Source organism: Peromyscus leucopus, chromosome 8a (assembly GCF_004664715.2).
Source record: "Peromyscus leucopus breed LL Stock chromosome 8a, UCI_PerLeu_2.1, whole genome shotgun sequence".
Classification (NCBI taxonomy): domain Eukaryota; kingdom Metazoa; phylum Chordata; class Mammalia; order Rodentia; family Cricetidae; genus Peromyscus; species Peromyscus leucopus.
Window position 1 is genome coordinate 15,989,458 of NC_051085.1, and position 26,467 is coordinate 16,015,924.

Sequence of the window (26,467 nt, forward strand, 5' to 3'; positions counted from 1 at the left end):
CAACAGTGGTCTCATCGTGTCGATGCCCCAGGCTGGTGGTGCTGGCCTCCGCAGAAGCAAGAGGAGTCCTCCCCGTTTCAGAGGGAGAATCTACCTTGTGCTGCCCTAAAAAGACAAAACCACCCACCGCCTGCCACAACACCCTAGACCTAGGGCTTCTTTGGACTCCAGGAGGAGGGTTGGGGACACCAAGGCACCACCGGAGCGCCCTCTGGCGACAGCAGAGCGCGCGCACCACCCCCCTCCCGGACCCCCTCCGCCAGCGCGGCGCCCCCGCCCGGCGCTCCAGGTTCCCTCTCGGTCTCTCACTCCGTGAGACACAGACGGCAGCTTTCTGAGCGAACCCGGCACCAGCTGAAGCAGCGCCACCGCAACTGCCAGCGCCAGGACCAGCCCTGGGCACTGGGACAGAAGGCGAAGCCTGGCAGCCGGGTTCCTCTCTCTGCACGGTCCTTGGTCCTTGCAGTGGAGCCGGTGGCTCCGGGTTCCCTCCGACTCCCTTTCGCAGCCACTTGGCGGGGTGTGCCAGGACTTGGGTCGCGGCTGGGGAAGAGCCCGGACTGGAGGAAGCGGCGGCCCCCCGAGCGAGGGTGTGCAACCAGGACTGGGTAGCAAGCCGAAGGCACTGCGCTGGGAGGCGGCGGCCGGAGCCGCGGGTGCCTCCCCGCTTCGTCGCTTCGCAGGCGGCACCGCCTCCCGGGCCGGGGCTGCTTGGCCGGGTTCTCTGCGTGTTCCCCGGGCCCGGAGCCCGCGCACTATGTGCCCCGCAGCGTTCTGATAGCCGCCCGCCACCGCCTCCGCCGCGATGATCCCCCCGGAACCTCCGCAGCCCCAGCTGCAGCCGCCACCGCCGCCGGCCCCGCCGAACCATGTGGTGACCACCATCGAGAACCTGCCAGCTGAAGGCAGCGGCGGCGGGAGCCTGTCCGCCTCCTCCCGGGCTGGCATGCGCCAGAGGATCCGCAAAGTGCTGAACAGGTGAGCACAGGCGCCCAGCGGGGACGCCAGGGACAGGCGCTATGGGCGCCCAGCCCGAGGTCCCCTCGCCCGACCCGACGACCCCGAGGTCCTTTGGGACTGGGTCCGGGCCAGGGGAGATCAGTGAGCCAGGGCGAGCTCTCGCTGCGCTCGCAGGGAGGCCGCGGCAGCTTTGTCCTGGCGCCGGGATACCCGGAGTGGCGGGGCTGCAGGCAGGTCCGGGAGCCAGTTGGGGAGAGGCGGGGTTGTTTTACCTGCCCTGTGTGTGTTCACACTCACGCCTCGCATCCGCACGTTGTTTCACTTCCCTTTTCCACTCTTATCCCAGCTTTGCGCTCTGGGGACCCCCCCTCCCCGCCCCGAAATGGCCTGGGCGGAGGCGGGAAGGCGCCGGGCTGTGGTGGTGGCGTGGAAGTCACCAACCTCGCGCTGTCTTTCGCTCCGCCCTGGTGGCACCGACTCCTCTCCCCAGGGGCATAGGGTCGTGGTGAGGACCCCCACCCCCACCCTCCGCCCCCAGACAGAAGGGGAAAACACTTCTGCTTGATGCTTGAGTCGCTGCTCAGACTCTTGGTGGCTTTGGAGCAAGGGAAAGAGGCTAGAGGCCTGGACCAGACCAGAACAAAGTGCAAAATACTGAGGGAAGGGTGTGAGAAGCAGGTGCCTGGTTACTGTACCCCGAAACTGAGCCGGAGGATCGCCCTGGCCTTCACTGCTGGAATCTGCGTAGTGGGTTATCAAGGACAGACATGTTTTAGGATGAAGACTCTGTTCTCTTGAAAGTGGCATCTCCTGTAATACCCTCACTCAAATGTGATGTGAAAGGGACTTTTGCCGCTTAACTAACTTAAAATGATTGACGAGCTGATGGGGAAAATTCACCTAACCAGCTGTTTGTGTGCTTTTCAATGCTTCTGCAGGGCAACCCATCCACCCAATCGCGTTATTCATACAGGTTTCTGTGTGGTACCGTTTTTTGGTAGCAGAGATTCCCTGATGTACTCACATGGAACTGTTTGGGTCATAAAGCTCCACTGAGAGCATAAATATATGTTGAGAAATAACTTGAAAATATTTTTATTTGGAGAGTGTCATTGCATACGATCCAAAAATTGCTTGTTAAAACCCAATGTTTCTAGTAACTTATTTATAGATGTTTCTGTCTAATATCAAATAAGACACTCTTAAGTGAGACTTGAATCGGCAATAGAAAGTCAGTTTTACCTGGTCATTTGTAGCTTTGGCAAACACATCCTCAAATATCCCACTTAAAAGATGATTTTCAAAGGATGAAAAGCAAAAGAAATAGGGAAGATGGTTTAGTACATATTATATGTCTACCCTGATCTTTATGAACACTTGCAGTTTTTAAATCGCTAATATTTTAAGCATAATATATTCTTAATTATTAAATTATTATTATTTTTCTCACCGAAGTACAAAACACCACTGCAACAGTCCATTTGTTATCATTGAGGTCATAGTGCTGCTGTTCTGCACATAGAATGAATCTTAATGTCCAGAATGATAAAGTTACAGAGGTAGGTTTGAAGGGACTTGGGCATTTACCATTCCTTTGCCTCTGCCTAGCCACAGGGCTGTGGCACAAGCGTTCATCTTCTCTGGTGTTGGGCTCTCCCTTTGTAGAATGTTTAGTGACACCAGTCTCAATGCCCTATCACAGCATGATTTTGAGAATTAGATAAGACCGAAGGGGGCGGGGCGGAAGGGAATCACTTTGGAAAAGCGAAAGTTCTAGGGATCATTTGTTCAGCCCAGTTGTGTTGCTCAAGACATGTCCACGAGAGCAACACAGGTCAAGAAGGTGAGGTAATGGCTTCACATTGCCTTTTACTGAGTCCTATTTGATCTGTGGCTTGAGCGGCATTAGTTCCTATGTAGAGAGGGGAAACTGAGATTCAGGTTGGGTTGATGACATTTTTTATCTCAAAAATATGTGGAATGGAACCCTAGGATTAAGTCACTTAGACTTAAATGAAAAACAGTTCTTGTTTGTCTCCAACTCTTCAAAAATTTCAAAATTTCATCTTTTATGTTATCACAAGTTCCCCTCACCCTTAAAAAGGGAAGGACACGTTATTCTTTTGAAAAAGGACATCTTTAAGGAGACTGAAAACAGCAAGAAAATATTTTAGACATCGTAATGGACTCCTTTTGTTTGCATGATGGACTTGGCTTTTGTGCCAGGATTGCTTCAGCAAGAGGAGTAGAAACTAGGCTCCCTCCTATGGAAAGAGCTTGAGTAGTGGAGGCTGGCAGTGCTTAGCCATAACTCTCCCTGTTGACCTATCATGGGTAGTGTAATGGCTATCAAGTCAGCTCATTGGAACCTATTCATTAGCATCTTTGTTTACTTGCCAAAATCTCAAGATCGACTCCTTTTCTTTCTTTGCTTCTTCTCCCTCCCCTCTCTTCCTAATACTTCTGCTTCCTTCACCAACATTGCCTACCCATACAGTGTTGTCTGAGGTTCCTTTTCAAGTATCCCTGGCATGCAGCAACTTAGCTTCTAAGAGAGATAGATCCATTCCAAACCCATGAGCTCCAGCCAACGTAAGAGATACCTGTCCAACATTTAGCATAAATATATAGAGTTGGCAGCATTCTGTTGCTGTGAGCTGGTCTAGCAGTCTCTTTGTTTCCTTACTAGGGAGCAGCTCTAGCCATCTCCTTGGGAATATTTCTGAGAGAGAGGCTGGGGAAATAGGGCAGGGAGCGTCAAACTGTATGATAAGCAAGCCTAGTAAACTGTCTGTTCTTGGTCAGAGCTACCTGTCAACCAGAAAAGGGAATGAAAACATATCAATTGTCTTTCTATATCCTGTCCACTCAGGGACAGTTAAATAGAGTTAAGATGCTAATTGATACCACTCTCAGAAATCTTAGAATGAAAATATAATGTCAAAAAATAACAGTCAGTGAACATCCATCTTTCAGAATTGTGCATCAATTTCTTTCTTTAGTGGAGTACCATCTATTGACTTTAAACACCCACAGAGCTAGATTGCTGCATTTTATATGTGAGAATTAGGGCAGCTCACTGATGGTCTAGTCTCCTTCTGAATAGCAATTAGAATATCATATTATATAAGACTTTAGGGAAAGAGGAGGCACTGGATCATTTTTTTTTTAACCAGTTAATAGTATGGGTCTCTACTCAAAATTACTTTTGAGAAAGGATGCAAGAAATAGAAGATGATTCAAATTCTGGACAAATGACTACCCTTTGGTTTTAAAGATACAAAATTATCCATTGATGTAGATAGATAAAGAAAAATTATGGCAAACTGTCTTTCACTTACCTTTTGTTTTTGTAGAACAACAGTATTTATTATCCTGCCAGAAACAAGCAAGATACAATAAATAGAAAATGCTTCAAGGTCAACAGTTGATAACCCTTCCACAGAAACTGCTGACCAAGTAGATTTCTTTGAAACGTACCGGGGTAGGCACTCGTTATATATATATATATATATTTATTATATATATATATTTTTTTTTTTTTTTTTTTTTTTTTTTTTTTTTTTTTTTTTTTTTCGAGAAGGTTTCTCTGTTATTTTGTGCTTTCCTGGAACTCACTTGGTAGCCCAGCTGGCCTCGAACTCACAGAGATCCACCTGCCTCTGCCTCCCGAGTGCTGGATTAAAGGCGTGCGCCACCACCGCCCGGCTGGCACTCGTTATATATTAAAGTGCCAAAGAATTTCCTCTGAAACGATTAGTTAGCAAAATGTCCCTTAAAATGATTGCTTTGTACATGTAAGATTTTATTGAACTTTTTCTATTTTGACATCATGAGTTTCCAGTTTTTGATCAATTTTCTTCTCAGTAAGACAGTTATTGGGTTGTGTGGGGGTAATAAAGCTGTCACCGAGTTTCAAATCTTGTAGTAGAGATGCTTAATTATTAGTTGGAAGTATTAGTGTTTTAGAACATCCATTCATTTGGAATTAGTTTTCAACTTAGATTTATTTTACTAATTTTCAAGCTTTGGATGCTTTTGAAAATTGTAAACCAAAGAACATTAAGGCAGAAGAATGCAAGAAACTTGGTAGAGAGCTTGCGTGAGATTCATGCCAAACCTGAGAAGTTATGATGTAAGAGGGGTCAGCGTGGATACACAATATTTCTGTGTCACAAGGCAAGCAGAATGTTGTTAACTGATGGAATGGTTGCTGAGAAATAAGGCTTTGTATTAGATCCAGCATGAAGACATGGTATAATGTAGATGATCCTTTCTTTTGAAGTTAGAAGGCTTTTTGAGGTTCCGTCTCAAGCTGCTTCTTCTAACAGATGTTAAAAAAAAAAAAAAGAGAAAGATCAACTCATAATGAGGATATCAGACAAAAAATATCCCAAATGGAACTGGGTGATTAAAAACAAACATTTGAAGGATCAGTATAGTAAATAAAGGGTGTCTGAAGGATGCACTTATTTTTAAGTAAAAGGACAAATTAACTTTTAAAATGATCATCTAGGACTTTTGTATTTATGCACTGTGCTTGGGTAAATGTTCAGTAAAGGAATATTTGGCTTGCTTTGGTAAATATGACGCATTTTCATCCAAGTAATTAATATGTAATCAGATAGACATGCATTTGCATAACTGTTCTTTGACTGTTCACTTCGTCAAAATCTGGTAACTCCATAGGGCCATCCAAATAGATACCTATTCCCACAATTCACTGCTGCAAGGTGTAGACGCTACAGGTGATTGAGCTGGCCAACCAGGTAACTCTGAAGTTGCTTAATGCAAAGGCTACTATCTTTTTAGGTTGTTATCACCCTGAGTAAAATCCAGAACGTGAAAGTTTTACCTTTAGGTTTTAGTTGAGCACTTTTTGTTTGAGTTCAGGCTAATGAGCATTTACTGTACATTGTTCAAACACATTTTTTTTTTTATTGTACGTCTAAAGGAGTATGGCTAAGAAGTTAAACTCCACTTGACATATGGAAAAATCCATAAATATTTGATGTTTCTTGACTGTCAAAAACATACATGAGTACATGCTCATTTGTCCTTTGCAATGACTATGTACCAGAAGGTGCATATGTGACAAAGCAGTATTTTTGGAGTGGAAGACCTCAAAGTCTCACTGGGGGACTTGGCACATGTATTGCTATTGAGAGTGTAATGTTACAGTTCACTATCTGAATTGTCTTACATAATTTCCTACTGGATGCTCCCAAATTTCTAGATCCTGCGACCATGTATAAGTTGTTCAATGCTGAGGTGTCTGCTTTCTGTTGCCATGATAAACCACTTTGAGCAAAGGCAGCTTAAGGAGGAAGGAGTTTATTTGGCTTACCTGTCCAGGTCACAATCCTTCATTGAGAGAAGTCCTGGCAGGGATTTAAGCAGAATCTGAGACAGAAACCATGGAGGAACTGTTTTCTGTCCCACTTACTGACTTATGTTCAGTTAGCTGTCTTACACAGCTTGGGGGCACTGACATAGGGATGATATTGCCCGCAGTGGGCTAGGTCCTCCTGCATCAATTAGCAATCGAGACAATGCCCCATAGAGATGCTCATGGGCCAGTCTGGTCTAGGCACTTCCTCAGCTGAGAATCTCTCTTACCAAGTGACTTTAAATTGTGCCAAGTTGACAATAAAAAGTAACCAGGACAAATATGCAATTCATATTAAACTTCTTGCCAGACATTTTGGACTTACACAGGGGCTACTTGAATGCTAAGAAGATTTTAGGAAATATCAAGAAGGAGAGTAAGAATAAATATGCTTTAAAAATATTTTCTTATGAAAATATCCCATTTCATCAGCATACACATGGGTGTAATTTGTTTATATACTATTATTTAACATTTAAAGTAATTTTTGCGTCAAATTTAAATTCTAAACTTTCTCTCAAAAATATTTACCAGTCCACGCATGATTATACAAAAGTGCCTTAAATATTATTTTGCAAGTTCTGACATTGTAATTCCTATTGTGTTCCACTTAGATTAATTAGGTGGAACTACTACAATGGAATAAACAATCTGTTTTATGTTATTTTTTTGCCATATTGGGGTGAGGGAGTGTGCATCCTGTTGTGCATATGGTCAGAGGACAACTTGTGGGGAGTTGGTTCTCTCCTTCCAGCATGTGGTTCCTAGGATCTAATGAAGGTTGTCAGTCTTGGCAGTGAGTCCCTTTACCCACTTTGATGCATCTTGAAGACCCTTACTAGATTAAAAAATAAACAAAAAGCCAAAACCAAGAAGTCAAATCATGCTTATTATACTCAGTTAGAGTGGCAAAGCTCCAATTTGTTGTCATCCTTGCTTCTGGGATAACAGAGTACTCTGCCTGTTATTAAGTCGTCTTCCATCGTCCGTTGATTCATTTATCCTATCAGTGTCTCATGTAATGAGTACTTAGTTGGTCTCACTGTATACAGGACTTTGACAGAAGACCGTGGTGAACACATACTAACAGACTATGGTGGGCTCTAGGTCATTGAAGCAGTGTCTGTTATTAACATAATCTTCCAAAGAGGCAATTCAAACAAAGTAGAAACAAACTTACATCATTTCTCAAGAACAGATTTTAAATACATTTAGTTATCTTAAAATTTTTATGTGTATGAGTGTTCTGTCTGCATATATGTATGTGCACCACTGAAGTTCCCACTGAGGCTGAAAGAGGGTGCTAGACCCCTTGGAACTGAAGTTTCAGACTGTTGTGAGTCACCAAGTGGGTGCTGGGACTCGAACTAGGGTCTTTTGCAAGAACTGCAAATGCTGTTAACCATTGAGCAATCTCTCCAGCCCCTCAGAATTAGATTTTTAAGGCGATCTAATAAAAAGTTCCTGCCAGTTAGTGATCTTGCCCTTAGCTCTGAAAGACCATCCACACAGTCACCTGGAGTATACACAGTGATCTTCAGGATAAAAATCTTTCTTGTTTCTGTTTCCTTTAGGACTTAAAAATAAAACAAGCAAAACAAGAGTAAGAATCAGCTGCTAATGTTCATGTGACTTCACCGTATTAGGAGAAAAAGAACCAGCTTGAATTCCTTCCTGCTGTTGAGTGAACCTATCAAAGGTCATTGCTATATAAACTTAGTAAAAAGGAGTTCTCTAGCTGGGTGTGGTGGCACACTCCTATAGTCCTATCACCGAGGTGGAGGCAGGAGAATTCTGAATCTGAGGCTAGCCTGGGTGTTCTAAGCTATGTAGTTCTTGGCTACAAAGCTAGACCTTGTCTAAAACAAACAAACAAACAAACAAACAAACCAAAACTCCCCAAGCCCAACCCCAACCAACAGCTAGAGTTTTCTGAAAATATGAACATGCTGACGGTATACAGGCAACTCTGCTGGAGCTTGACATACGTGTGTGTTGCAGATGGGAGAGTTCAGACATGACAAGACCATGAGGGGTCATTGGGTGGAAGGACTGGATACTTCGGTACACAGCATGATGTAATTAAATGACACCATTCCAGCTAAACATCAGCATTCATCTAGACAGTGGCTCCAGTTCTTAGGTTTTATACTATAAAACATACCTTTTACACCACAGGACATTATTACATTATGAGCCTTTCAACTGGTTGCTGCCATCCTTTTCTAGATAGGGAAATACACCTTGCTAACTAAGTGCTTTGTAAGACCACAGAGGAGGGAGATGATGACAGGCTGGGTGCAAAGCAGGAGAGGCTAGGGATGGTATTTGCCCTTGGCATTGAAAGGTAAGTAGGGTAGGGACATGCGTAAGAGTGGAGGGAGACAAAGGATGACTTGTATGTGGAAGCCAAAGACGAGGGAAGGTATGGAGTGTCCTGTTTAAAGCCATTTCAGGATGAGAAGAATAAAGGGCATGGGAGTGAACTGGGACTAGAATTGTTGGGTGAGGTCCAGATACAAAAAGCCTAAGATGGTAAGTTAGTAGTAAGACATCACTTTATATTGTCATCATCATCCTCATCCTCATCCTCATCCTCATCATCATCATCATCATCATCATGTTACTGAGTAGAGAAACAAGCTCAGAAATATGTTTCAATATGATATTCTTGACACACTTACCAGGTTAGAGGAAAGAAAAGGAACTGGAGCTGGGGTCCAGTTAGGAGACCGATGCAGCTATTTTGGGGGAAGGGGATGGACATCTATAAGTGGAGTGGAAGCAGCTGGGATGGAGAAAAGGGTAGACTCTGGACCAGGTGAGGGAAATGATCAGGAAGTGCCCACCATGGTTGGATCTTAGTGTTTAGTATTGACTTAATTATACTTGATTTGAAAAGCTTTTAGAAGGGGATGATTTCCTCACTAGGGCTGAAGGAGTCTAGGATGCTGAGTGAGCTAGGTAAGCAGTCAGAAAACCACCTCCTACACAGAGCATTGTCTATAGAGTAATGCTGGGCCCCAAACTGTGATCTGAACAGAAAGTAAGATAAAGCATTCTGTAGCAGTTTGTTCGATAAAGCAGTTTTTTGTTCTAAAATTTGTGGACATTGTCTTGTACCTATTTTTTTTTGGCATTTCATTTTTCCTATAATTAATTTTTATTGTCCTTTACAAATACATTGCCCACATTGAGTTGAAAATAACTCTAATTTTGCAATGGAAAGCCTTAGAAGTACAGATCCCTGCTGGTTACCTAACTGGGAGTAACAATGAGTCTGGTATCTAGAAGTGTGTCTAATCACGAGTGAGTGGAGATTCTCACACTGAGCTCATCAGGTATATGCCAGTCGTGGCCCAGTGAATCTGCACCTATTAGCTGGTTATGTAGAGCATTATCATTTGGCTTTTAAATGTTCCTCAGAGTCCATGTACTAAAGGTTTGTTCAATAGCATTTAGGGCTAGTGGAGGTTGGTAGAAGAGTGGGACAGAATGGAAGGAAGACAGGTCTTTGGAGACATGTCCCTGAACAGAACATGTGGTGACCAGAAATGGGCTGAGTTTAAGTGTAAAAGCTAGTTAGTAGTTAGCCTGAGCTAATGGCCAAGCAGTTTTAATTAATATAAACTTCTGTGTGTTTACTTGGGTCTGAGTGGCTGCAGGACTGCCTGGACACAGGACTGGGCAGGACACAGAAAAACTTTCAGCTACAGTTGAAGGGGTCACCACAGCATTAAGAATGATATGAAATGGTCGCAGCATTAGGAGGGATGAGAATCACTGCTCTGAAAACTATCTGGAAGTGAGAAAGGGTAGGAGAGCAGCAGCTCATTTCTGTAGAGCGGGCTGTAAGTGAAGAATACCGCCTTACAAGATCTTACAGTCGAGGAGAGCAAGTCTTCAGTCAAAATAACAGAAGGTGGGTCAAGGTTACCTGGAGGCCCACATCTGTGCCTAGATCATTGATATCACTTCACCCTAAGTTCTGGAAAGCTCAGAGTAGATGCTAGTCAGCCATCCAGCAGGTAATTACTAAATCAAAGGAGAGGCATGATCTACACATTGGCTGTTCTTTGGGGAACAAGGCATCAAAGGACTCTACTCTTAGGGAGGCTAAATTCTAGTAGGTGGAGGCAGGAAATAAACAACCACATCCCGATGATACCCAGGAATGCTAACACGAGGCATAGAATTGAAGTAGGGTGACATGACAAGAGCGGTAGTGGACTTTTAACATGGGTGGTCAAAGAGGTCTTTCTCTGGTGACAGGGACTCTAATCAGAATGACTAAAGGAACTAGTCATTGGAGGCACAGAAGGAAGGATATTCTAGGTGGATTTGATGAGATAAACAAGTGTAATGAGCTTAACGAAAAGAAGACTGGAGTACAAGAATTGGGCCAGTGAGAAAAAGACAAGAGAAACAGGCAGTGCCATTTTTAAGTGGGATGGAGAACAAGTGAGAGATTCTAAACAGAATGGGTATTGGGTCAAGTTGGACAAAGTCATGTGGGCTGCTGTTGGAGAATGGATTGGAGGGGAAGGCTATGGTGTAGAGGACTGGAGCTGTCGGGAGCTGAGCTGGGCAAGGGCAATGGCGATGGGGAGAAGTGGATACCTTTGGAATGATTTGCTTCAGGCAGTGGAGCCTTTCAGTTGGCTGAATGATCTCACAGGGTTGCTAAGGGAAAGGAATACCTAAAAAACCCCAGCTTTGGGGACTTAAGCAATTCAGTGGGGATAGTGCCATCTTGACAGCAGAGAAAGGCAGGTGGAGGGACATGGATAGGAAACCAGAGTTAACTTCTTCCAAGTTGAGTTAGGGATGTCTAGTGGGAATGCAAATGAAAGCTGAAATTCTGGGCAGAAATGAGTACTTAGAACTTTGGATTTAGGAATCTTAGCCAGGTCTTTTTGGAGGTGATGTGTGGAAATAGGTAGAGAAGGGTCCTGAGAATGAACTGGAGAGAATCCCAACTTTCAGAGTGAAAAGGGGGACCCAGCCGAGGTGAGAAAATGAGTCAAAAGTAGGAAGCGGACCGGGGGGAGTATGATGTCCTCACACTAGGAAAAGGCATTTCCAGAGGAAGGCAGTAGGGACATGCATTGTGATGAGACTCCCTAAAGAGCAGGCAGAGACCTGACTAATGGTTTGGCAACACAGAAGACCCCAGGGGCTGTGTTTTATTTTTCTATTGCTTTGAAGAGACACCATGACCACAGTATCTCTTATAAAGGAAAGTATTTAATTGGGGCTGGCTTACAGTTTCAGAGGCGTGGTTCACTGTCATCATAGCAGGGAACATGGAGGCATGCAGGCAGACATGATGCTGGAGAGGTAGCTAAGAGCTCTATACATCTGGATCGGCAGGCAGCAGGAAGAGAGAGTACCACACTGGGTCTGCTTGAGCATCTGAGACCTCAAAGTCCCCCCGCCCCCCAGTGACACACTTCCTCCAACAAAGCCACACCTACTCCAACAAGGCCACACCTCCTAACAGTGCCACTCTCTATGGAGATGCTTTTTATTCAAACTACTACAGGCTGTGACAGTGCAGGATCAAAAGACTGATGCTGACAGAAACTTGGTTGGATTGGTTGGGTAGAAGTGACAGAGTAGAACTGTTGAGAAGTTTTGCCTTTAAGAGGGGGGATACTTTCGCTGGGCGTTGGTGGCGCACGCCTTTATTCCCAGAACTCGGAAGGCAGAGCCAGGCGGATCTCTGTGAGTTCGAGGCCAGCCTGGGCTACCAAGTGAGCTCCAGGAAAGGCGCAAAGCTACGCAGAGAAACCCTGTCTCGAAAAAAAAAAAAAAAAAAAAAAAAAAAAAAAAGAGGGGGGATACTTTCTAATGATGGGTCTTTGTGCTTGGGGCAATGGGTGCTGGAGAAGGAAACTGTAAGGTGGGTCATGAAGGTGTCTAGAGAAGGCCCAGGGAGGGCTAAGCCTGAGAAGAGGGAGCCCACTCTCCCAGGCTCAAGGGTGTGCTGGGAAATGCATGCACTGGAAAAAGCCCCTTTGGTAGATTTCGTGGTGGGAATGAAAGGCAGTGTCTGTCAGGTGGCTTCTCTGCTGGGGAACTCCAAGACGAAGATTTCAGTTGTGAATGGAAGGTGCCAGGTGCTGGGGGAAAGGGTGGAGGATGTTTGTACAGAGACAAGTGGGAGAGTGGGAAAGGAAGCAGACTGAAATGTTATGTGTAAATGTGACATTTGTGGTTGGGATGGTGTGTGTGTGTGTGTGTGTGTGTGTGTGTGTGTGTGTGTGAGGTGGTAGGCCTAACGAAGGCACTATTATTTAGAATCTGCCTTGAAAGAAAGAGAATTTACCCGAGTCAGAACCCAAGTAAATTCAGGCGTAAAGTGGGGGCACCGTGCGACCTGAACAGGGGAAGATCCTGATTTAAATTTGGGAGTGGGGGAGAGAGAAGAGGAAAGCAAAGGAATTTATATGGTCACTCGAAGGTTGGTGCCCGGATCACTGTGTCCCCCTTGAGAAGGAGATATCTTTTCTCTCAGGTTTGTGGGGGGCTTCAATCTTCTCAGGGGTAGGCCAGTTAAAATAATTCTGGCTCGTTTCCCATTGGATGTTTGGGGTTCTAAAATGAAATAGCACCAGGGGGAGGAGGGCTTGGACAGCTGCCAAGTGCTCCACAGTGGTGATCCCGGCCCCAGACTTAAAAAGGAACGCCCGAGTTCTTGTAGCTGTGCTCTGTCACCAAGGCTGTGCTACACGGTGACCTGGCCCTTCAGCACACACAGCCATGACTTGCCCCCTTGGTATGCCTGAGCGTTGTCTGAAGGGAAACCACCTACTTATGAACACGGCAAGGCATTAGTCTGTTTATGTCAGATTATTATTATTATTGTTGTTTGTTGTTATTATTAATTTCTTCTGGCAAATACATTTTTTTTTCCTTTTTAAACAGAAAGCCTCTCCCGGGAGTCTTTCATGTGCACCAGGCATAAGGTACACTGTCTGCTGTTGCAGCCGGGGCTTTGGCTGCGCCTGTGGTTTGCACAGGAGGGTTTGACAGGCGTCAGGAAGGGGTTAGTACCTCTTGAACCCAGCGGGTTTCCCACTGAGTGAAGGCCTAAAGGGAGTGGGCTGCCGAGACAGAGCAGGCTCTGAGCGGAAGGGACGGAGCTGCTTTAATATGCTAATGAGGGAAGCCCAGATGCGGGGCGATCACTGCAGCTCTTTGTGAGATGCTCTGGCTGGCTGCAGCCTCTGTCCCCGCGTGGAGGCCGCTGCGGGCCGGGGAAACACTGCGTTCTCTGAGCGCTACTCTCTCCTCTCCGCAGTCCTCCCTGGCAGAGCATCCCGTGGGCGGGCTACGGCTGTGGACCCCGCGAGGACCAGAGCATGGGCATTGGGGCATGCAGGACTGCAGCGCAATGGTTGGATCTGGACAGTGCGGGGGTGCCATGAACAGGGAGGATGTTTGTGGCCTCACAGGATGGGCTCTTTGCCCTCGAAAACTGCCAAGCGTGGCCAGTGGCGTTGTGTGTGTTTAAGCTGAAAGGGTTTGAGGATGCAAGTCAGCGTTTACTAGTGGGTTGAGTCAGTAGCTTCTCGTGAAGCAACCAGCCAAGCAGCACCATCCCAGTGAGCTCTGGGGGAAAACATATGCTTTGGTTATTTTTCCCCGGAATAGGAAGGGTTTCGAGTACCCACCAGGAAAAAGGGGCCAGTGAAGGTGTCTTGAAGTAGTTAGTGTCTGCATGGCAAGAACTTGGGATGTCCAAGACTGGGTTTAAACAGTGAGTCATCTGCTAGCAGCGAGAGATGGGGAAGGCATTACCAGCCACCCCTAACTGCTGCCGCCAGATTTCACCGTAAGATCCATCCAGGATGATATTATTATCTCTGGAAGTATGAGTTCCCATATGAGATGCACAAGTGGAAACTATCAAGCCATAGTATCTTAACCTGTGTGTGTGTGTGTGTGTGTGTGTGTGTGTGTGTGTGTGTGTAGGAGAGGGGTCAGAGGTCAATGTCAGCTGTCTTCCTCAGTTTTCCCCATCTTATTTTTCATTTAACAATTTTGAGAATCACACATGTAAGTGCTATATTTACATCATTTCTAGCTCTCCAACATTTTCTATGTCCCTCACTCCCATTCAACGTCATGACCCATTAATATACATGTGTGCCACTGAGTCCGTTTAGTATCACCCAAATGTATGTGTATTTAGGGCTTGGACACCTATTAGGGGACTCATCCAAGGAGAAGACGGATTTTTCCCCTGTCTTTTTCAAGAGCCAATGGTTGCCTGAAGCTCTTCATCTAGGTGTAGGGTCTTGTGAAATTTCCCCATCTCTGTTGGCATATCAAGTGGTGATTTTATTACGCAGGTCTTGTACAGACAACTATAGTGTGGAGATTCCACAGGTGCAGCTCCCAGTCATGTCCAGAAAACACTATCTTGAAACAGACAACCTGGTCCGTGGAAGGTTTCCACCTCCTCCTTCTTTCACGATGCTTTATGAGCTCTCAGGTGTAGGGTTGCACCGTCAATGTAGCAAGTTGGTTTAGGAACTCCATGACTACTTACATTCTCTACATTTTGACCAGTTGAAGCTCTGTAATAGTCTCCATCTATTGCAAAATGAGGCTTCTGTGATGAGGGGGTGGAGCTGTAATTACTGTGGGTACAGGGATAAATATTTAGATTATGTTGTTTTAGGAAAATGGCAGTATATGTTCTCCTCTAGAGTCTCCAACTTCTCCAGCCATTAGTAGTTGGCTAGTTTACAGTACCAAACATGAAGTCCGTACTCTTAAGCAAGCCTTATGTCCAGCTAGACACCTGTTGATCATCGCCAAGATGTAAATGCTACTATTGCACCATTAGGAACATCTTGCCAGGCCAGTCATGGCTATGGTTTGTAAACATTACTGCTGGGTAGGGCTACCAGCTTCTTTTCTTCCTTGGGAGCTTGCATAAGCACCTTTGGATACTCTAAGAGTCCTCACAGAGGAGGCTTCTAGGTCAGTTCCAGCTTCATCCTTCTAAGTCCTGTGTGCAAAGTGTATGGAGTCTTTAGCAATAGGGTCTTACTTTCAAGCTCTGGGAGGCAATCAAATGAAATGTCAATAGTCTATATAGTTTGGGGAGTCTCTGGGACCCCTGTAATCAACAACTTGAAGGGAAGTTTCTCATGCCTGGCATTGGGGTTTTGTTAGGTAATCTTTGGCTCTTGAGGGGAGCATTATCATCCCGTGTGGTATAATTCTACTTAAAATTTTTATATATGCATACATGTATGTACTATATATAGTCTCTATACACTTAAAATATATAATTTTAAAAATTATATATACACATACAAATATATTATGTATGTATTTTAAGTAAGCTTATAAAATAATGTTTCCCTGTGGCTTTTTCAGACACCAATAGTGTTATTTATCTCTTCATCCCCCCCTCCCTTTTGGTTAGTCTTCTTCCCCACTTAGACTATGTCCCCTGTTTTTTTTTGAGACACAATATCTCTATGAATGCAGCTAGCCCCAGGGGTCATCTGTTCTCATCTCACTACCTTGGGATGACTGGTGCTCACTGCAATGGCTGGATTTCTTACATGGTCCTGGGGATTGGACTCAGGTACTCATGGTCCTTAATAAGCTGTAAGTCTTTCCCTTTTTGTCTTCTATTGACTTTTTCCTTTTGAATTCTTTTGGGGATATTAAAATATTTATGTAAACACTGTGTGCTGTATACTATTTCCCAAATAATACTTACTAGATGTTATTTATAATGGGTCTTTGCTTGTCAACATCTCTCTCTCTCTCTCTCTCTCTCTCTCTCTCTCTCTCTCTCTCTCTCTCTCTCTCGTGTGTGTGTGTGTCTTGCTCTGCTTTTTCTGTCTCTCATTTGGCCCACACTCATAGGCAGACAGGTAGTTTTCTGTGTAGAGTAATTTATCCTTCTTATTTGATGCTAACACCCAAATCTTCTAAACCTTCCTCACACCCAGGTTAAGTTCAGAATTAGTTTTAAAGGAATGTTTTATTTTCAATGTGTTTTGTTTGTGTTTTGGAACCACATCTTTGAACATAAAAATATTGAGTGTGGGCCATATGAGAGACAGAAAAAGCAGAAAAATATCACCATCACACTAGCTCTAACTAACTGTGTGACCTAATCTATAAAACAGCCCCCGCCCCCCCCCCCCCCCAAGCTGTTTCCTTCTCTGAGTACAGTGGTTTGGCTTTAAACCTTCTTTGTCTTTTTCCTTTGATTGTAGCAGGTTGAATGATTTTACGTTTTCCAGGCAACATTCGTGTCTTTTGAAAATTAAAATGCTGCTCCTGCTTTCCTTCATGCTTTCTGTTATTTCCCACTGCTAACGGGATACATGGCTTTCCCTAGTTAAAGCTGGGTCCTACCATACCTAAAAATGTATAAGCCTGTTTGCCCTCATTTTAGATAATTGATTGCTTTCAACTCCAATGCTGACAAATGGACTCAATTATTTCCTGTATGAGCAAACTTTTCGTAGATGCATGGTTAGTTGCAACTTGAGAATATATCTTTCAGAATGACAGAAGAAAAGTATCATGTGATATTAGATATTAGAGCAAAGGGTATCACATTGCTCTTAGTAGGGTATCCTGTTGCTCTATGTATTTTCTGAGAAAGCAGCAATTATGAAAAGTTTGTATATAAATAGGCATAAACATCCAATGGACCAGGGTACTGGGCTTTCAACATGTTAGGCAGGTTCTTAAACTTCTGCTAGCAACCATTTTGCAGTTGAAGAATTTTTCTGAGACCCAGGTTTATAGGTATCTAAAGTATAAACCAAATCCTACTGGTAGCAAACCACAAAAAACTTATTTTAAAACAATTCTTTGATATACATGTAATTTTTACATTTGTTAAAGATTAAAGCAAATTTGAATACTAATGAGATGGATGCACTTGTTTATTCTTACATAAAGAATTAAATCTTGACTGATTATTAGATGCTGTAGGCCATAGAACATCATCAAAATATAATGAAAAAAGAGGCCATGACTTTGAATGAGAGGAAGGAGGTATATATGGGAAGAAAGGGGAGTGAGTGTGTAGTGTGTGTGTGTGTGTGTGTGTGTGTGTACAATGTAATTATATTATGATCTCAAAAATAAAGAAAACAATTAAAAAACATTGCAATTCATAGCCTACAATAGTCTTGATTATGAGCCAGTCTTTTTCAAACTGTGGTGGTTGGTGCTTTATGGTGTGACAGCATACATATTGCAAAGTGCACGTTTGTGTATTCAGAACCAAAACACCACAGTGAAGTTGCTGGATGCAACACTGGCAAGTTTCCAGAAACACCTGATCTATTATGCATTTGGTTTTGAGCGGTTAATATTTAGTCACTGCATATTAAGGAACCTCTTGTTGTTTCCAATATTTTTGTGACTTCCACATTTAGTCTTATAACCCTCAGTGCAGCTGTGACCCACAGTTTAAGAAACTGTGTCTTAAACTATGGAGTGAGTGAACTAAGATGACAACCACTCAAGTAACCTCATTTGGCTTTAACATTTTGGGCATCAGCGCAGTGCCAGATGTGGCTAACTGCAGATGTTTTCCCTTTCCTCTTTCCAGTCACTGTTGTATTACCAAAGTGCGATTTTCATCCCAGTATGGAGTGACAGACATTTGCTTTATATTATTAGAACAATCGCTTTATTTCAAAAAGAGTTATGAAGTCATTTGGCTTACATACTTGATGTCATTTGTATTGCCTCGATGTGGGGTTGAATGAAGCAGTTTCGATAGCTGCTGTAAGCAATAAGCCTATAAATGTTGGGTGCTGACTCAGCATGAGCCTGTCTGCAGGAGAAGATGATTAACTTCAGGAGAAGCTGGCGTCAGCAAGAAGAAATAACAGCCATGCATTCAAAGAAATATGAAGTATTTACATGTGACATTTCAGGAACCACCTCATGGAGGGAAGCCTAGCTATGCTAGGAGCAAGTAAGTGTATTCTCTCCCATCTAATACTGGCATTAGAAAGTTTATTACCTAAAAATCTCTTACCCAGTCTCTTATCCAATACATTCATCTCACCTGAGATGGCTGATAAAAGCCAAGTATTCCACAGACTCCTTGGCCAAGAAATTGTCCTTGGTCTTGGGATAGGCAAGGATTAAGGTTGACCTGAACATATGGAAGGGATCTTATTTCTGATGATAGAGGAATAAGCATCCTTTCTTTTTGTTGAGAGTGATAAAGGAAACAGATCTCCTGCTACTTGCCACCTTATGTCTGTGAAAGAAACCCAAGGACATTTTAGGATGCCACTGATGCTAAGGATAGAGGAGTAGCGAGACGTTACGTGCCTTGACTGTCATACCATGTGCTTGAAGCTTGCTTTGTGTCCTGGCTTTCAGTATGTGGGATAATTAATATCTCTTTGAAGCTAATTTGAGTTGAGACATACAATGTTATTTCTCTATTTATTTAAAGATTTCTTTATGTAGTCTAGACTGGCCTCAACCTAGCAATCCTCCTGCCTCCTAAGTGCTGGAGTCACAGGTACCAAGCAAGACCATTTGGGTTAGGATCTATTTAGCTTTCGGCTGTAAGCATCGCTAACTGTTGTACCTCTTTCATTGTCCTTGAATCTGAAGACCTCCTTTGGATACCATTCAGATCTTTCCTTTTCCTTCAGTCTGGATGCCTCAGCCAAAAGAGAACAGGAGCAGAATGATGATGTGGATGGTCTGGTTTAGTCTGTTTTGTAGATGGGTGGTTTGCCCAAGCTGTTCCACTGTGGGTAGATTCTTGTGACCGGGAGATGCCATAGAAATGCATTCTAGTCTGCAGCATCTGAGAAAATCTATAGCTAGTCTGAATTTACAAAGTTATATGGAGGCTATTAGCATACTATCTCATCCATTTATTCATTTGATAAGCATTTATTCTGAGCTTTCTTTATGTGAGGCTGGTACAAGCCATGGGTATATGAAAGGATTCAGACAATACAAAGGAAACCCAAGAAAATATCAAATAAAAAAGGCTGGGGAAAGCATCTGGTAGCTTAAAAATTAGAGACAGAAGAAGGCATGAGCAGAATAAATGGAGAGTATGTTTTTGTGAGTAGGTGGGTGGTGCTGAAGGTTACATGAAGAAGTGTTTTATGTAGAAGCAACATGTCAGAATCCTGAGTAGTTGAAATCTTATTCTACTCAGGAAAATAAAAATAGGTTTAGTAGGCTACATCCGTGTATGAGAGGGAGTGGCCAGAGGCTGGAGGCACAGGTTGGGACCAGGTCATGCAGGGCTTTAAAATTGTTGTATGTTCTTTGCTCTGAGTGCTGACCAGTGCTGGAGACTCTAAATAGAAAGGTAATATGTCAATAAGATCTAGGTGTCTGCAGTCTAAATGACGAATTTTAGTAGAGCAAGGCTGATTGCAAGTGTTGTAGGTAGGCAACAGTTTTGGAAGAGAAATGCAGAGCTCTGAGGGCCTTTTAATTCCTTTTCTCTGGAAGCGTGGTCTTTGTTTGTAATTATCACATAAGACGAAGTCCTTTGAGCCAGGTCTGATGGTGGTCAACATTTGATTTTGCTTACTGTAGCAACCTTATGACTCTCAGCAAATTATCTTAAATCTTCTAACGCTTTTGTTTCATCATCTGTGAAATTAGAATAAGGACACCTACCTCATAAGGAGATTGAAAGGGATTAAATAAGATAGTTTTAATTCTTGGCACCAGGCCCGAAATACATTAGCCGTTATAATTATTAATGTTCTTGAGAGTAACATACAGCTTTGGAAGAGGCCCAAGAATAATGACAGAAGAGCTTCCCTGTTCTTTCATAGTCTGGGAGTTGAGATTCACTTGGAAGTGTCAAGACAAGTGTTAACTGTGGTGCCATCAGGTTTTGTATGGAAGCAGGACTTGGAATTATTGTGTTGGCAACACATTTCTAACCTTCGCTCCCGAAAGAAGAAATATAAATCAGAGGAAAACATGGTAAATAGAAGATGTGCCTATTTGGGGGTGACAAGAAGGGCTGTTGACTTCACAGGACAGGCTGAAAAGCTGTATATCTGGGAGAAAGATGCTGGGGGTGGGGGCTACCAAGAATGCTAAGATTTCACCATAGTGTGAACATTCAGCAGAGATGCACCTGGAAATTCTAGATGAATGCAGGTGCATTCTTTTAAGGTAAGGATATTTCTCTCTCTCTCTCTCTCTCTCTCTCTCTCTCTCTCTCTCTCTCTCTCTCTCTCACACACACACACACACACACACACACACACACACACACACAAACACATCACCTGCAGTAGTGCCTGCCAGATGGTAGATACTGCAGTCAACAATACTGCCCGAATAAATGGTTGGATACACATGTGATGGGGAGATGGGTCAGGATTTCTACCTGGGGCATAGACACTTGTTGGGTAGGGTCCCCTCCATTTACTGCCTACAAAGCAGCCCTTGTATTTTCCATTGCAGCCATTAGACAAACTAATGAGAGAAGCTAATCGATAGCTGGTGAACTGATTCATGGAAATAGATTTCTTAGGCCACAGTTTGAAAGAAAAGCACGGATTCTTTCCTTGGGCTGCCTGAGCTATTTTTAGTGAGCAGATGTTGCAGCTTTTACAAAACCATTGGCAGGGTTTCCTTCTATGCTCATTTCACCCCAAATATGTAGCGTTCATCACTTCCATTCCCAAAACATGCTACTTTGTGAATGTTTTCTGATTAGATCAGGGCATTGTGGGAAAGAGTAGTTAAGAAAAAAATGAATTGCTTAGCATGTTCATATTCAACCTGACCTCATAGTACATGGGTGATAAACAAGACTGAACAGAGAAGTAATGTGGAGAGTGTGAGTGGAGGGAGAAGATGACTGGCTTCACACCGCTCCTGGCTGAACCTGGAAGAAATTTCTCTGCATTCTCAGCAATAATGTGCAGGTTTTGGATTCTTCAGTGTGAATCAATTTCTATTCCCAGAGCCTGGGAGTATAATTTTAGCTGCCAATACCTATTAGTTACGAAAGGGCCAATCAGTTTTCTTTGTGCGTTGCTTATAAACAAATAAATCTCTAGATCAATTGATGGAAACACAGCAACTTAGTGTTTTGAAAAAAAAAAAAAAACCAAAACAAAGAAAAGAAATGGTCCTTAGACAATATCATCATTTATACAGTTCTGAGATGGGAACTATACCATCAGAATGGTTATTTCCAATGAAAACAAACCATGTATTAGGTTTATGTTAGAAGTTGGCAGCACGTTAGGTGAGTTAACTTTTTCACTGTTCCTATGGTCCAGTGTGAAATGTTGGTCTTGGGATTTGGGTAAAGAAAGCTTGGATGTTTCTAGATTCTTGAAGAACGGTTCTAGATATCAATCAGACATACTGTGGCTTACTTCAGTTGTGTTTTACATGGTCTGCAGTTATGGATCATGTTCTGACCTGTCCTGAAAGGGGTTGAGGTAAAGGTACATAGTTAGGATGTTCTTATTAGTCAGGGTTCTCCAGAAAAACAGAATCAACAGGATCCATTTATACAAAAATAATACACAAAATTTATGAATGTAACATATATGGACATAGATACATATTCAAACATACACATGTAAACACACACACAAAGATCTAGTTTTAGAAGCTGGGTTGTATTATGGATTGGAGCTAGGAAGTCTGCAATTTGTAGTTGAGGTTAAATCTGCATGCTGGAACTCAATCACAGTTTCTAAGTTATAATTTAGACTTTTAAAGTCTTCAATGATTAGATGAGACTCAACCACTTTATTAAGGTAATCTGTTCAAGTCAATTAATTTTAAATGTTAATCACATCTATGCCATACCTACATAGCAAATTTTACTCTAAGGCTTGCTTGACCAAACAATGAAGTGCCAAGGCCTAGAGCTACATTGATACATAAAATTAAGCTACACAGCGACAATAACAGTAATAACGATGTCAACTCTCAGACTCTATTGGAATTACCATGCATATATCAGTAACTGCCAAAGCCTTTGCATGTACTATCTTCTTTGATCTTTGCAAGCCTTCGTTTTCATTTTCAAGGTGAAGACACTGAGTCAGAGAGGTCTGCTCAATAGGCCAAACTTGCATAGGTCTTGAGTGGCATGTCCAGAACTTGAACCTATTTGGTTCTAAGCCAGTGTTTTTGTATAGCATTATAGAGTAGATGCTAATCATTACCACTTTATTTCTCCATATGATAGAAACCTCTCTCAAGCTTGAGAGAAAAAAAAAAAACATGCCATTCATTGACTGACTTTTGTTTTCCAGACATCCAAGGTCAGGGGATTCAAGGGTTAAAAGGACACAGTTGTTGTACATCTTGCCTCTACTTCTTTCCTTTAGGTGTGATTCTGCAGGCAGAGGAGCACTCTCTGTGAAGAAGGCAGCATTCAACAAGTGCATGAGAAAGGTGTTTTATTTTTGTCAGTCTTAGTGCAATTCTAGCAAGTGACTTTGGCCTTGTTTGAGTTATGTGCTAGCCCTAGGTCTAAGACCTGTAGTCCTATGTTTGGTACTACATGGGCTTAGGTCTAAGTTTAGTTTGGAAGCCAGGATATCACAATGGAAGGCATGCTAAAACAGATGGAGTGTGTGTCGGGGGGTGATGTAACACTACCACTCCCCTTACTATTTTTGCCATTTGACTGAACTTGGCTGTGACAGTTTCACATTTTTCAAATGGTTAGAAGTAGCCTGAAACCATTTTGTAAGAATATTGCTTTTGGTAGTGTAGGATGGTTGAAAGGATAGCCTTAAATTATTTAGAATTTAAATATACATTTAAAAGATTTTTCCTCTGACTCAAAGCACAGGACCTTAGAGGACTTCTTCCATAAACCTTAACATTACATTAGCTTCCCAGTAGGTGCTTAAAGAGCAAAAGCTGTCTTAAGGCAGGTAATGGTTCTAAATAATGTTCCTATCACATTGTCCTTTCTAACTTTTGATCAAAATGATCTCAAAATACAATTGCTTATGGCAAGTTGCGTTCCTACTGGAGTGTGGACTATGAGTGGGGAGGGCAGAGCCCGGCCTGCTCTTCCTGGCTCCCTACAGTTCCTGGCATAGCTTTCTATCATCATGAGTGAGGGGAAAGTGTTTTTGAGGAAGCGAATGAGTCTGAGTCATAGAGTGAAACAATCCATTGTATGTAGTAGCAGTTGAAGTCTTCCAGGGTAATTCTCTGCAGGACTGCGCATAGGGCAAGGCCAAGGGTCACACTCCTTTTACTCTTAGACCTTTCAGGTCTATACCCACAAATATGAAATGGGGATTGAATTGGTATCTACCCCACGGAGATGCTATGAGAGCATATGTTTAATCCCTAGCCCATTGTTTAGCATTTAAAACATTACCTATTATGCTTATTGCTATTTGGTTGATCTTGATGCTGAGATTTCACCAGGACTTATTTAAACTAAGCAAGGACTTGCCTTAGTTTTGTTTAGAATTGTGCTCCTATTATATACCAGAACTTAGATCTATTCTTGCTGGTATTGCAAAAGTGGAAACATGTCTTTTAGAAAACAGGTTGCTTCTTTTTGTTTTTGCTAAAATCACATTAATATGTATCTCCTGAAAGCTGTTACAAGAAATGAAGATAATAGTGTGTGGGTGGAAGTTGCCTAAGGATCCCCGTTTCGGGCATGACAAAGCTGCTGCTGACTCATCTTGATGATTCCCCAAAGACAGTTTTCAATTTGCTCCATCTATTTTTACCGTGAACACGGCCCGTTTCTCTCTATGCTATGCTCATAGTCAATTAACGGTACAAACTGTGTCACGTCCATTCTCTTACAGCTTTGTTACTTCGTGTGTTGTTTGATGATTTTCATATTTGAAATGCATTCAAGCACTCATAGACATTCCTCCACTCCTCACACAGATTGTAACTCATTGGATGAGGTAGAGGAAGGTAGAGTGGAATGTGTCTAGAGTTCTTCGAATTCACTCTGAACTTCTAGGAACAGTAGGACTGTAACAGCCCACAGAGACGTCTCTAGCCCTTCTCATACAATACCAAGGAGGTGCTGCAACCAGGGATTGTTGCTACTTGTTTCTGTTGCCTGCCTGATTGATTAGAGTGCTGGGAACCAAACCCAGGGCCTTGTGCATACTAGACAAATATTCTACCATCAAGCTACATTCCCAGTCTTTGGCATTTTGGGACAGTCTAGTTTCCCGATGTAGTGTAACACGACTTCCAAGTTACAAGTCTCCCTTTTCTGACTCCTGAATGCTAGGATTACAGGCATGGGCCTGACATCTGGCTTCTACCGTTCATTTGTAACTATGGATAAAGGGATATCTCCAGATGGGAAAATACTATATCATTTTTCACTGTTGTTACCTAGTGCACAGCTGCAGGTTGGATGTTTCCATCCCTTTAGAATTAACTTATAACTTAAACTTCAAGGTGAATATTAGGAGGTGAGATCTTTGAAGGGTGATTAGACCATAAGGACTCCACTTTCATTAGTGGATCCATATACTTGTGCAAGAGAGCTGCCAGGTCTTTCCATCTCTTCTGTTTTGTGTGGACTTAACATTTGTCCCCTTTGCTTTCTCTTTATGTGAAGATAGGCATGAAGGTGACATTCTGGAAACAAAGCACAATGCTCATATTCTCCCAGCAAGGAATCTGATGAAGCCTTGATCTTGGGCTCCTTACCCCAGAATTGTGTTTTTCATTGATTGTAGTATCAGGAACAAACAAACATTTCATTTTTAAAACTCTTATTATCTCTATTTACCAAAGGGAAAACCAAGGCACACAAAGATTAAGATAATTAAGTAACAGAGATTTGAACTCATACAGTTTTGTTATGGAAGTCTATATTCTGAACGATCACACCATTCCTGGGAAGATGGCAAGAAAGAGAGGACCTTTTTCAGACTCTGTGATCACTACTGTATTGTGTGTGTGTGTGTGTGTGTGTGTGTGTGTGTGTGTGTGTGTGTGTGTATAGACTTTCTTGTAAAATCCAAGATGAAAATACTGGATGAACCAAATTTCAGACATTGACACTTCCTTTGGGGAATACCATGACATCCAAGTCATTTATCTTTAACCACTAAATTTCTGGTATAATTTCATGCAGACTGATTTGTGTCAGCTTTCAGGAAATGACAAGACCATGTTGGAGCTCCAGAACCAGGATTAGCTACAAGCCAACCCACATTTTTCTTTGGAGGCTTCTGGCAAATGTAATTTTGTTTTAGTAGAGGGGCTAGGGAGAGGCAGAGACAAGACCTTCCTTGCTTTGCACTCATGGTTGCCCTGTACTCACTATGTAGCCCAGGCTGGCTTCCTATTCATGGTAATTCTCCTGCCTCAACTCCCATCCAATTCTGGGATTTCAGGCATTCAACACCAGGCCTAGCTTTTAAAGACTGTCTTCTGTGGCTAGAGAAATGGTTAAGAAATTGTTTGCTACCCTTGCTGAGGATCTGAATTTGCTTCCCAGCACTCAGGTCAGGTGGCTCACAAATTCCTGGAACTCCAGGAGATCCAACCCTATCTTCTGGCTTCTGAGAACTCATGGTATACACACACATACATGCAAGTAACAATAAGATAAATCTTTAAAAAAAAAGTATAAGAAAAAGAAACCTCAAAATCTACTTAAGAAAAAAAAAAGAATCTCTTTTGATCTGAGAGACACCTACACTGATGTGTTGAGAATTTCAGGGCTTCGAAAGCCAGCAGTTTGCCTGTGGCCAAGCCTTGTTCTTTGATTCTGTTGGTGTCTTTGCTGAGCATCTGAAGGTACTGCTTAGGAAATTGAAAATAACAATTGTTTTGTGTTGATATACATATACAAGCCTGAATGTACACCGTATGCATGCCTCATCTCCTCTGACGCCTGAGGAGGACGTTGGATCTTCTAGAACTAGAGTTACGAATGGTTGTGAGCCACCATGTGGGTACTAGGAATCAAACTGATATCCTCTGCAAGGGCAACAAGTGCTGTGCACCTCTGCTCGATGACCCCACCTCACATTGATACCATTAAATTATCAAAGCTCTATTTAAGGCAGTGCTTTTCAACCTTCCTGTGGTGCAACCCTTTAATACAGTTCCTCA

At 42.9% G+C, this 26,467-nt stretch overlaps 1 protein-coding gene across 1 annotated transcript in view; it reads left to right on the forward strand.

The window, feature by feature from the left end:
• The first annotated feature begins 311 nt into the window (after window positions 1-311).
• The window catches only part of Slc35f1 (solute carrier family 35 member F1), a 399,998-nt gene continuing 373,842 nt past the window's right edge, over window positions 312-26,467 (forward strand). Inside the window, exon 1 of the mRNA XM_028894956.2 lies at window positions 312-978. Within this exon, the coding sequence (XP_028750789.1) occupies window positions 806-978 (173 nt within the window). The 5' untranslated portion in view covers window positions 312-805. The remainder of the gene's footprint in view (window positions 979-26,467) is intronic.